Consider the following 12,104-nt stretch of genomic DNA (forward strand, 5'->3'; position numbering starts at 1 on the left):
TCCACTACTCAAATGGTCTATTAACTTTGTTGTCTATAGAATAAGTAAATTAGCCGAAGGAAATTAAACAAAAAAAAAAAAAAAGGCTGGAACGCGGGCGGAAATGCAGACTGAAAAGGTTATTGTTTTACACCCTTTGAGGATTCAAATAACCCAGATGCGTAAACTGTGTTCATAAGGTTTGCGTGATTTTCGGCGACGATTCTTTGTCTGTTTTGCAATTCGTTTAATTTAGCGAGAAGCTCCATGTCATAGCGTTTAGCTGCCACCAAATTGTTGACGTTTTCAATTCTATAGAGTTTTTCGTGTAGCATCTCATCTGCTGTGAAACGTTGTGAGAGAATTTGGAGTAGTTTGTGCTTTGTCTCGTTAGTCTGTTGTGTGAATTCGATGGTTTTTTGTTGACATTCCAGAACCTGTGACCTATCTAGAACATTGCATAGTAAGTTTGGTATTTCCGGTAATACGATATTTGCTATCGATGTGTCAATTTTATAGTTCTCCAGGGGTATAGATTCTGGTTTATAAACCCTTGGGAGAGGAATATTCACTGCTTCTTGTAAGTTCTCTTCTGCATGGGAAGCAGATGTGCTGGTGGTTGAGGAAACCCTTTTACCATACGTAGGTACTTTCATGCGCTTGACTTTGTAGTTATCAAGGGTGTCTCCCACGTTTCTCATATCAAACGGTTCTTTACTGTTCGGGAGTGTTTGCTCTAATTCTTTGAGTTTGATCACATCGTCTTCGTCTTCATCTTCTTCATCCTTCTGTTTTTGTGTATTCATTTCAGTTGTTGTATGAGCCTGGTCAATCTTAGTGTCTGTAACAGATGCTTGTCTAAAGTCTTGAGTGTTAAGTTCATTTTTATCATCCAAATGTTCTGTATTCAAATGTATACTACTGTTAAAGTCTTGTCTGTCGGGATCATCATAATTATCAGACTCGTTTTGCTGCTTCATATACTCATAAATTTCTTCATCGGTGAATATCTTACGTTCGGGCAACTTTGATTTTTTAAACAGGCGACCACTCGCCTCGTCGTTTTCACTTCTACTATTCTTCCATTTGCTTTCTTTGGAATCTTCGTATCCTTCATCATTTTCTCCAAATAAAGTATGTCTCAGTCTATCGCTCATACTATTGAAGATATTCTTAACGTTGTTTAGAGTTTCTGTACTAGAATTCGGTGTGTTTTTGACCGGTGACAATGACCGCCTTCCTTGTAGTCCCGAAACGTATTTTGTTCTTGCGAAATGTCTCCGAGCAGGATCCTGGAACGGCGAATCCGGAGCTTTAGGACCATTGAATCTGATTTTAGCACCGCTGTTTTGGTCTTTCCTTGGCATTTTATTTTGCACATATGCTTCAGATTCCTCCGTGGAACCTGCTGTTGAGGCAGATGTGGTTGAAGTGTCAGAACCGGATGACGGAGTACGCGAATCGGACTTTAAACCAGTTTCAGAGGAGTTTTTTTCCTTTGAATAAGTTTTGCCTAGGGCATCCAATTTATTGGTAGGTCTTTCATGTGATGTCGATGTGTGACGTTTGTTTTGTTCTGAAGACTGTTCCTCTCTAGGAGGAGTTGTTGCCTTCTTGCTATTTTGATAACTCTTAGCATTGAATGTTTTGAAAAGTGGTATGTTCTTACTGGGTCCACGATTAGAATCAACACCAAATCCATAAGGTTGCTCTTCGTAAGGACGGCTCTTTCTAGTCTTTTGTTTCACTGATCCAATATCTCCATTTTTATTCACCGGTTGGAAGGGCTTCTTCGTTTCAGAGAACTGTGTGCTATTGGTTGTCGTACGAGGTGTATAGTCATATAACCCCTTCGCTAATAGTTTACTGTCGTATTTCATCTTTTCCTTCTTATCGGTGAGTATGAAGTGCGCATGAGCGACCTTCTTGAACAATTCTCCCGCCTCTTCGGATTTCGATTTATCAGGATGTAATTGTCGAGCAAGTTTCATGTATGCTTTTCGTACTTGTACATCAGTGGCACCATATTTCAACCCCAATATGCTATAAAGCGTTGTTTCATCCAATTGAAACCCGTTTTCTGACCCCATGATCTTTCTGAATAATAGTAGTCTTTAAGGAAGGAATGTGCAAAATGGAAGCGCTTGTCCGAATCAATCAATCGCGCTGAGGCACCAATATACCTACTAATTTGATCCTTTGTTACCTCCTATACAAGGACAAAAACCATGTCAATCACAGTCTCCAGCCTCTCCGTAATCTCCTGTATAAGGGATATAGAACTTAAGAATATGTTGTGTTGTCCTTCAAACGGTATAGGTAGTGTTAATGGGTAATAGTAGTGCACCATCAAAGCATACCTTTTGTTTACAAAAAAATAAAAAAAAAATCATATATATAAGATCGAAACCTCAAAGAAGAAAATTCAAAAAAATAAACGACCCCGGTGAGGATTGAACTCACGATCTTGCGATTAACAGTCGCACGCCTTAACCAGCTTGGCCACGGAGTCCTGTTTTACGTTGACTCCCCTTAACCATTTGTTTGTGAGTGCGAACAACAATCACATGTGTTATTGGAATAAAAGTTATGTTGGTCAGCATTTTTGATTGTGACACACTATTTTATATTTGACAAGATTGAAAGGTCATTATTATCATTCATTATTCAAGGTTATAATATCTCTGGTTTAGTTTTCTTTTTTTACTGACAATAGTATGACGACGTGACCATATTCATATTTATCTTTTGGTGACGGTATGTTCATTTTGAATCCAAAGATATTAAAATAAAAATATCTTATTCTTGGACAGATTGCTGAAAAAATCAAGCATGGATTAGAAAGAAGAAAATATTAATGGGGAAATAAAAAAAAATAATTTGGAAAAAATAATTAAACGAATTTAATTGTTTTCAACTCCGATACGGGGAGTCGAACCCCGGTCTCCACGGTGAAAGCGTGATGTGATAGCCGTTACACTATATCGGATTGTATTGTTGAAAGTGAAGTTTGATAAGGGTCCACACCGAAGAGAGCGGTCAGCTGATTTCTTTTATTATGTATATATATAGGAATTTACGGCTGTAAAGAAGCACCTAATATGTCGGAGTATGATCTTATTTAAAGTTTAAAGGCAGATCTGGCTTTAAGGTCCAAAGATTTGAAGCACCTTTAAGTGATGCATTAAGAGTTCAGAATAGCATGCAATAGCTATATTTATTATTCCCATTGCGTCATATATCGTTCCGGACCTTTGTTTTCTTCGGAGGGTTGCCTTAAGAAAAAAGAATCATTTTTCATCCTTTTTTATACATGCTTACTTACCCTTTATTCTTGAGGGTTATTAATTAGTGTTGGAATTCTACAACACTGCCCTTCCGACATTGAAATAAGCAAGTTCAATTCAATTGGCTTCCAGCTGACATCAGAAGCGCAGCGAAATAGTACCATTTCCATAGTAGCTTTATATCATTATTTCAAATAAGATGCGGATCAGTCGGTTATTGCAGCAACAGTCCAACTCCAACTCCCCAAATAGTGGTGATGCTGGCCCTAAAACACCATCGCAAAAGATTAGAAGCGCTCCTAAATACGTACAAAATTCTCCAACAAAAGCCAATGTTGTAGCTAATGTCATCATCAATTCATTATTTGCATTGGGGCTATATTGTCTATACAGGGACTATACAATAACCAAGGAAAAAAGTGGTTCCGCAGGAACCGTTCGTATAATTGACACGCCTTCTAATAAAGTAAGCGATAAGAAGCCATCGGAGATACAGCAAGCGGGGAGCTTCTCGCAAGTCATCCATTCTTTAACTTATAGAGATCTTTCCGCATTAAGTGTCACAATGGGATTTTTAGGATACATTACAGATGTGGCTCGTCAGTCATTTGGTAAGAAATCGTTAATATATAGAACGTCAGTTTTCAGTTTGTTTCTCTTCCCCACATCTTCCTACTTGCTCTATAAGTCTAGATATGACAAGACTCATAAACTCTTTGATTACTAACTGAAAAATGTTTTAACTTATAAATATATGATAACGAACAGTTTTATTTCTTAATTAATGTACATAATAATAAAAAAGGATTAGATATTAAAGTGGCGGAATGCCAAAGTTATTTAACCGAAAAATAACTTGCAAACCCGTAAGAAGAATTGTAATCACAATTGTGCTGTGCAACTGTGTAAATAACCGTGTAAGAAATGCTTAAATGCTGGAAACAAAAGAGATGTGATGATACTGTGAAAAAAATGATAATAAAAAAAAGAATGATGCTAGGAGAGAGACCTAGAGGCAGTTGACGTTAGCCCTATCCCCCTATCCTTTTAAAAATATTCTTTTTTCTTTCTTAACAGTCTAGCAAATCAATAGCTTGCAAGTAAACAGGTTTACATTGGTCACCGATGGATTCATCGTACAAGTTGTAGAATTCACCAGATAGACATTGGTAGAAGACATCACTGTCACCAATAGCCAAGTTACCAGCTGGGGTCAAAGACCAACCCTTAGCGTAGATGGCACCAGCTTGTGGTGGTGGACCGTCGAATTGGAATTGTCTGTTAGCAACAATGGAACCGATTCTACCCTTACCGTCTGTTAGAACAGCACCCTTTAAGGTCATCTCTAGAGTACCGGTGGATTTACAAGATTCAGCGGTTACTGGGTCGACGCTAGTGGAGTTGTGGGAAGCTGGAGCAACGGAAGGAGCTGCAGATGAAGCTGAAGCACTAGAAGAGGTCTTGGTAGTAGCTTGGATTTGACCGTCACCAATTTGGGAAGCAGCGGCAGCGGTAGTCTTGGTGGTAGCTTGGATTTGACCGTCACCAATTTGAGAGACAGCAGCAGCGGTAGTCTTTGGAGATGGCTTTGGAGTAGCAGTAGTAGCTTGGATTTGACCATCACCGATTTGAGAGACAGCGGCAGCGGTAGTCTTTGGAGATGGCTTTGGAGTAGCAGTAGTAGCTTGGATTTGACCGTCACCAATTTGAGAAACGGCGGCAGCGGTAGTCTTTGGAGTTGGCTTCAAGGTAGCAGTAGTAGCTTGGATTTGACCGTCACCAATTTGGGAGATAGCGGCAACGTCTCTCTTACCCTTTGATTCAGCAGAAGCAGTGTGAGTAGCACCTGGAGCAGAGTGGGTGGAGACAGAAGTAGTGATTGGGACGACGGCAATACCGAAAGTAGAAGCGTAATCAGTCAAACCACCGTTGTAGGTAGCGGCTGGAGTCAATGTAGTCCATGGTTCAGATGGAACATAAGCGGCAATGGCAGAACCAGCTAAAGCAGAGGCAGCGAAAGTCTTCTTGATTTGCATTGTATAAATTGAAATGTTTGGATTGAAAAGGGAAGCTTTTTTGTTATAGGAAAGAGTCGATGTGATTCGATGCTTATTTCTTGATGTTCTTTGTGAGTAACAAAAGATATGATATACAACTATTAGGAAACATCAATCAAGAGATCCAAAAAAGTCTGAAACCTGTTACTATTTTATACTTTTTGGATCTCAAGCGTCAATGAATCTTTTGTGTGTCAATTGTGCTGGGAACAATGTCGAAATCTAAACTGTGATCCAACATGCACAAAATTGAAGCAAGCATCATTTTTTGATCCATAGACAGACCCGTATATGCATACTCCAGTGGTTTCCTGGTACCTGTACTCTCTTGCCTGAGAAACTAAAACCAGGAATCAAAGCTTGAAAGTTACCAGACAAATTGCCGAATTCGATATATTGATCCCAGCAAAAAAATTAGAAATAGTAGCATTAGCCTCTCTTTGATCAATGAATACTGAGGAAAAGGTAATCATCGGACAATAGAGCTCGACAGTACTCAACTCAAGAAGAGTGACTGAGGGAAAATAAACCACAACCAGCCACTCGTTCCCCTTTGGTACCTTTCGTCCTACGTAGATCTGTATGTGCTTTGTGTGTATTTTTTTTTTTTTTTTCCGTACAGAATATTCGCACCATGAAATTTCAAGCTGGTTAAAAAAATTAATGTCAATTTGAAAACCCAGCGATCTTGGAAAAACATGGAAGAACAGAAATAGAAATACAAATGGAAAAAGCTTCCTACTACGTTCTCAGTGGGAGAAATAAAAATAGCAATCCATTTTTTTTGATTGAGCCAGCAGCAGGTAGACAGGCACAGCAGCAACGGCAGCGGCTGGTTCAAATCGATCCTGATTCAGCAATGAGTAAGTAGGACATGCTGGGATCACACGGCTTGATTGATCCAGCAAAGCCCGATCCGGTTCTAATGTTAGATTCAACGGCCATACCGGCTAAAGACGTGCTATTGCTGGGCCGCCATTCTCCATGAGCTACATAAGCCGTATATAGATGAAACAAATTGAGTGTGTGCGTGTGTGTGTTTTATTAGCCTTCATTTTTTTTTCATTTTAAATTATGGTCACGTGACACACTTCACTTTTCATTTTTAGTTTTTCGTTTTTTCGCTTTTCCTCCCTTTTCCTTCCGAAGTTGAAAATTGCAAATGAAGAGAACAGAAAAGCGCATTCTCATTCGGCCCGGAAGAGAATGTCCCCGTCTCCGCCGAAATTTTCTTATTTCGGTGTTCCCGAAAAAGCCATTAATATTCTTAAACAGGTAATTAAAGCACCGAAAACGTCCGATACAGACCTAAAAGGGTAAAAGTAAAATATTCTCCAGTACGACTGGTGAATTTCCCGAGAGGGAAATACATTTCATTACTTGAATAGACTAACTAACTAACTAACTAACTAGTCAGGCACCACTGTCAACACGAAGTCCAACCTTACTCCGTCAGAACCCTCTACCCCTGACCCTTGTAATAGCAGAATCAGAAGCAGAAGCAGCAGCTACTACAGCTACTACAGCTACCCGAACCCTATCCCAACCCATCCTTGTAAATACCCTGTTAGGATATACCTCGTGTGAACAGCGCTGCACCACCCTTGCCTAACGACCCCAAATCCGGTCTAAAAATAGTGTACCCTGCCGTATATACCTGAAAGTTGATCTATGCCGGGACGGCTTACGCCTCTTAAATCCCAGATCTACATGGATTTAGTGAAAGAAAAAACGAGAATTGAACAGACTACCACTCATACCCACGCACACACATACACCCTTGAGAAAAATTACAAAAAAAAACCCTCCATTTCCCAATTTCCCCTTCTTCTTTTTTGCAATGCGGAAGAAAACAGAAAACATACCAGTCAGTCCATCGTCAATCCCCTCGTTTCTCGCTTAAACCCATCATTATTATTATTCATTATTCCACTTCTCGTTATTACCTCAGATATACACCGTTTGTACGTGAGAATGAGAGCTTAGCCCCAATCTTAGTAAATCAAGAGTAAGTAAAAAAACACTAAAAAAAAAAAATTACAGTGCCATTAGTACTAGTAGTACTAGTGATTAGTGGGTGTATGCGGAATAGTAAGTACGAGCAAGAGCCCTACCTACTAATGCCGCTACCACTATTATGCTATTCCGCCTTGGGTTGCCAAGGCCCTGGGGCCCGGTGGATTTCTACTTCCTACATCACTCACACGCCCGCAGCAACGAGTTCACTACCCGAATAAGAATGTCGATGTCATAGGTAAATACCATAGCGACAACCTACTGCCATTGCAACAAGCAAATATCACCCTCTAATGGTTGTGGCTTTTGCAAGAATTCGGATCCAAACCGAATTGATTTCGATTTGATTTGCTCATCTAACTATTCCTTAAGAAGTAAAGAAATGATTGGAATCAGGAACCGAAGGCGTTCCCCATTAACAACCTCGCACAAAGATGTAAAAAAATTCTTTGAATGATCCTACTTTATTTTTTTTTTTTTGATTTGTGCTTCTGCTTCCTCTTATTCTGCGGCCTTTTTCTCGAGATTTTCTCATTTTGTTCCTATTTGGATCCCACTTAGTTCTCAATTCGGAAAAGCTATTGGCAAAGAACAGGTGAGAGGGGAAGGTTTTGGCAGGAAAGTTATTTTTAGAACGGTTTATCCACACCATACCATAGTATCTACCATTAGTATTGTTTGCTCGATGCCCCAAAGCAAAGAAAGGATTAGAGATGTTGAAAGGTTTTCGAAATTGTATATAAAGAGAGGATGGATGAGATGTTAATTTGGAATCTGTTTGTCTTGTATGTATCTATATCTGTTGTAGATTATATCTTGAATAACACTCAAAACAGTAATCAACAGATCCAATCGTTTTTACCAACACACACATACCCCGATTTATACAATGCAAATCAAGAAGACTCTCGCTGCCTCCGCCTTGGCCGGTTCTGCCATGGCTGCTTATGTTCCATCTGAGCCATGGACTACTCTGACTCCATCTGCTACCTACAGCGGTGGTTTGACCGATTACCCATCTACCTTCGGTATTGCTGTCATTCCAATTACCACCTCTGTGTCTACCCACTCTGCTCCAGGTGCTACTCATACTTCTGCTCCTTCTGACAAGAAGGCCTCTGACAAGAAGTCCTCCGACAAGAAGGCTTCCAACAAGAAAGACAAGAGAGACGGTGCCGCTATCTCCCAAATCGGTGATGGTCAAATCCAAGCTACTACTGCTACCTTGAAGCCAACTCCAAAGACTACCGCTGCTGCTGTATCTCAAATTGGTGATGGTCAAATCCAAGCTACCACTGCTACTCCAAAGCCAACTGCTCAAGCTGTTTCCCAAATCGGTGACGGTCAAATCCAAGCTACTACCGCTACCCAAAAGCCAACTGCTCAAGCTGTTTCCCAAATCGGTGACGGTCAAATCCAAGCTACTACCGCTACCCAAAAGCCAACTGCTCAAGCTGTCTCTCAAATCGGTGACGGTCAAATCCAAGCTACCACCGCTACCCAAAAGCCAACCGCTGCCGCTGTCTCTCAAATCGGTGATGGTCAAATCCAAGCTACCACCTCTACTCAAAAGCCAACTGCTCAAGCCGCTTCCCAAATCGGTGACGGTCAAATCCAAGCTACTACCAAGACTACTGCCAAGACTACTGCCACTGCTGCTTCTCAAATCAAGGATGGTCAAGTCCAAGCTACCACTTCCTCCGGTGCCCCAGCTGCTTCCGGTTCTGCCGCTCCAGCTAATCCAAATGACCCAGTGAAGGCTCAATCTTGTAAGACCAACGGTACTCTGTCTATGACTTTGAAGGGTGCTGTTCTAACAGATGGTAAGGGTAGAATCGGTTCCATTGTTGCCAACAGACAATTCCAATTCGACGGTCCACCACCACAAGCTGGTGCCATCTACGCTAAGGGTTGGTCTTTGACTCCAGATGGTAACTTGGCTATCGGTAACAGCGATATCTTCTACCAATGTCTATCTGGTGGTTTCTACAACTTGTACGATGAATCCATCGGTGACCAATGTAAGCCAGTTAACTTGCAAGCCATTGACTTGGTCAGCTGTTAAGTTAAAAAATAAAGCCTAGGCTTATAGAGATTTTGACTACAAAAATCTTTTTGACAAACACATACGAAACATGCATTCACTCATTCATTCATACAGCATATAGAGATACCCCCTATTTGATATAGTGGCTATTCTCTCACGATACAATTATACTAATAGTAATTCAAACTTATGAAACTATAATGATCAAAACTACAGTATAGATTCCCAAACAAAAGAAAAAAAATCTAAACTCAAAAAAAAAAAAAATCATTCAAATCAAGCAAGACGCAAGCATTAAACCTTTCTGTTCGAAAAGCAACTAAACTCGCTCACATTTTTCCAGTTCTCTTTTTACTTTCAAATTTAAATTTTCAACCTCACGATAATTCTCAGTTCGTTCAATCTTGCTACCTTTCCGGTACAAGAGTTTTTACACATCCATTTTAACCATTTTATTTTGTAGATCTGGTCAGCATCAGATCTCCCCATCCTGTATACTAAATAATTACAAAGATCAAAAAGTAAGTTTGCATATACTATAACAACGTCATTCCTTTAACTCAATTTACAATCTCATCTTGTGGCTGTCTGGCTGAAAAAGAGCTGTTTGCTATTTGCGTCTTGTCCTTGTTCTTTGCCTTTCACCGCTGCCCATTGTCTTTTCCGTCTTCAAGCAGTTAGCTCTTTCTGTGTTGTTGTTTTTACAACCGCGGAATCTGTGGCAAAAAAAGAAAGAAAACTATATACTTCTAAATATAGATTGGTCATAAATGAATGACGTTACGAGACGGTTCTAAAAAAAACTTTATTTGCGTCGGAATGTTGGGGGTCAAGAATGCAAAAAAATAATAATTACAGCTCGCACTCAGGATCGAACTAAGGACCAACAGATTTGCAATCTGCTGCGCTACCACTGCGCCATACGAGCAAAATTATTGGTATTTTGGAACCGCGTTTGATACTTATCGGTTGGAATTTGTACCCTGCCAATCATTTATTGTACTGTGAGGGTCTCTCTCTTGCTGTATTATTTTAAAGAGTATTACGTACATTTCATTGTATAGGTGCGCAGGTAGGTAACAAAAGAGAATACAAAAAGCTGCGCAAAGGGGAATGGAAAGCGGGTTGATCCTAAGTCGATGGTTTGAAGACATATACCAACGACGAATTACCCAAAAAATTTTGGGACAAACTGACAAAAATAAATAAAGGAAACAGATGTTATAATGAGTGTGAAAAGTAAAATTTAATAATATAAAAGAGAGCCTGCAGTTATATACGTGAATTGAAATGAAACAAATTATTGTCAAAAAGGGGTTCTTTATGGTATCTTTATGAGTAAAGTATTATGGAACAACGGTTTCCAAATATCTATGAAAAAGAGATGCCCTTATCGAAAACTGGGACTCTTTGTCTCTCAACGCATTACACTGAACATGATGATAATGAAGTCCCCATCGAAGCCGTAAATGGCGTAGATAGTAATGTATCGATTGGAGATTCAATTAATGCAGATCATTGTTTGTTCGTTTGTTGTAAAAAGATTATGAACAAACCAACCACCCATGCTTGGTATGGCTTTTAATTTTTTTTTTAGTGTCTGGCTTTGTCCGATGTCAAGTTTGGCTAAAAAAGCGGGAATGGGAGCCTTTTTAACAGTCGGTCAAAGACACAATGTTCAAGTGAATAGCACTACATTGAGCGCCTAGAGTTTCGTCGTACAAGTTGTAGAAGTTACCGGATAGACACTTGTAGAAGACGTCATTGTCACCAATAGCCAAGTTACCGTCTGGGGTAATGGACCAGCCGTTAGCGTAGATGGCACCAGCTTGTGGTGGTGGACCGTCGAATTGGAATTGTCTGTTGGCAACAATGGAACCGACTCTACCGTGGCTGTCGTACAAGATACCGTCCTTCAAGGTCATAGATAGGGTACCGTTGGTGGCACAAGCACTCAATTGGATACCGTCCTTTTGGTCTTCAGAAGACTTTGGAGCGCCAGAGGCTTGGATTTGACCGTCAGAGACTTGGGAAGCACCAGTGGCCTTAGCGGCGGAAGCAGAACCAGTGGTAGCTTGGATTTGACCATCGCTGATTTGAGAAGCAGCAGAAGTCTTTGGCTTTTCAGTACCGGTGGTAGCTTGGACTTGACCGTCACCAATTTGAGAAGCAGCGTTGGTGGTTGGCTTTGGCTTTGGAGCTGGAGCAGCGGTACCGGTGGTAGCTTGGACTTGACCGTCACCGATTTGGGAAGCAGCGTTGGTGGTTGGCTTTGGCTTAGCAGCTGGAGCCAAAGTCTTGGTAGTAGCTTGGACTTGACCGTCAGTGATTTGAGAGACGGCTGGAGCGGTGCCCTTTGGCTTTTCTGGAGCCTTGGAAGATGGCTTACCGGTTGGCTTGGTGGTGGCTTGCACTTGACCGTCGGTGATTTGGGAAACAACGTCTCTCTTAGCCTTGGAAGAGGCCTTGGCAGAAGAGGTAGAAGTTGGAGCCAAGGAACCAGTGGTGATTGGTTCAATAGCAATACCGAAAGAAGAGCTGTAGTCAGAAGTAGCACCACTGTAGGTAGCGGTTGGCTTCAAAGTGGTCCAAGAAGAAGAGTTTTCTTCTTGAGCCTTAGTAGTGGCTGCAGAAACAGCGGTGGCCAAAGCCAACAATTGGGCAGCAGATTTGATTTGCATTTTTGTATATTTGTTGAACGGTAGGTTACGATTGGTG

At 40.7% G+C, this 12,104-nt stretch overlaps 5 protein-coding genes and 3 non-coding genes across 8 annotated transcripts; 2 read left to right on the forward strand and 6 right to left on the reverse strand.

Annotated features, from left to right (window-relative positions):
* Nucleotides 1–119: 119 nt before the first annotated feature.
* On the reverse strand, nt 120–2,069 carry JJJ2 (Jjj2p; the record flags this gene model as incomplete). Its single annotated transcript, XM_022820232.1, has 1 exon — nt 120–2,069. The coding sequence occupies one exon, from the start codon at nt 2,067–2,069 to the stop codon at nt 120–122; it is 1,950 nt and encodes a 649-aa protein (XP_022676716.1).
* A 348-nt stretch (nt 2,070–2,417) lies between these two features.
* On the reverse strand, nt 2,418–2,491 carry KLMA_R513. Its single transcript has one exon. It is a non-coding gene; the product is annotated as a tRNA-Asn (tRNA).
* A 405-nt stretch (nt 2,492–2,896) lies between these two features.
* On the reverse strand, nt 2,897–2,968 carry KLMA_R514. The gene has a single exon. It is a non-coding gene; the product is annotated as a tRNA-Glu (tRNA).
* Nucleotides 2,969–3,465: 497 nt separating this feature from the next.
* Nucleotides 3,466–3,993, forward strand: FMP33 (Fmp33p; the record flags this gene model as incomplete). The annotated part of the gene is made up of 1 exon (XM_022820233.1): nt 3,466–3,993. One exon carries the CDS (start codon nt 3,466–3,468, stop codon nt 3,991–3,993), a length of 528 nt encoding a protein of 175 aa, XP_022676717.1.
* A 343-nt stretch (nt 3,994–4,336) lies between these two features.
* Nucleotides 4,337–5,302, reverse strand: PIR1 (cell wall mannoprotein HSP150; the record flags this gene model as incomplete). The annotated part of the gene is made up of 1 exon (XM_022820234.1): nt 4,337–5,302. The coding sequence occupies one exon, from the start codon at nt 5,300–5,302 to the stop codon at nt 4,337–4,339; it is 966 nt and encodes a 321-aa protein (XP_022676718.1).
* A 2,926-nt stretch (nt 5,303–8,228) lies between these two features.
* PIR1 (cell wall mannoprotein HSP150) lies at nt 8,229–9,404 on the forward strand (the record flags this gene model as incomplete). The annotated part of the gene is made up of 1 exon (XM_022820235.1): nt 8,229–9,404. One exon carries the CDS (start codon nt 8,229–8,231, stop codon nt 9,402–9,404), a length of 1,176 nt encoding a protein of 391 aa, XP_022676719.1.
* Nucleotides 9,405–10,242: 838 nt separating this feature from the next.
* KLMA_R515 lies at nt 10,243–10,314 on the reverse strand. The gene has a single exon. It is a non-coding gene; the product is annotated as a tRNA-Cys (tRNA).
* A 724-nt stretch (nt 10,315–11,038) lies between these two features.
* On the reverse strand, nt 11,039–12,067 carry PIR3 (cell wall mannoprotein HSP150; the record flags this gene model as incomplete). The annotated part of the gene is made up of 1 exon (XM_022820236.1): nt 11,039–12,067. One exon carries the CDS (start codon nt 12,065–12,067, stop codon nt 11,039–11,041), a length of 1,029 nt encoding a protein of 342 aa, XP_022676720.1.
* Between the last annotated feature and the right edge of the window lie 37 nt (nt 12,068–12,104).

Source organism: Kluyveromyces marxianus, chromosome 5, assembly GCF_001417885.1.
Source record: "Kluyveromyces marxianus DMKU3-1042 DNA, complete genome, chromosome 5".
NCBI classification, from domain to species: Eukaryota; Fungi; Ascomycota; class Saccharomycetes; order Saccharomycetales; family Saccharomycetaceae; genus Kluyveromyces; species Kluyveromyces marxianus.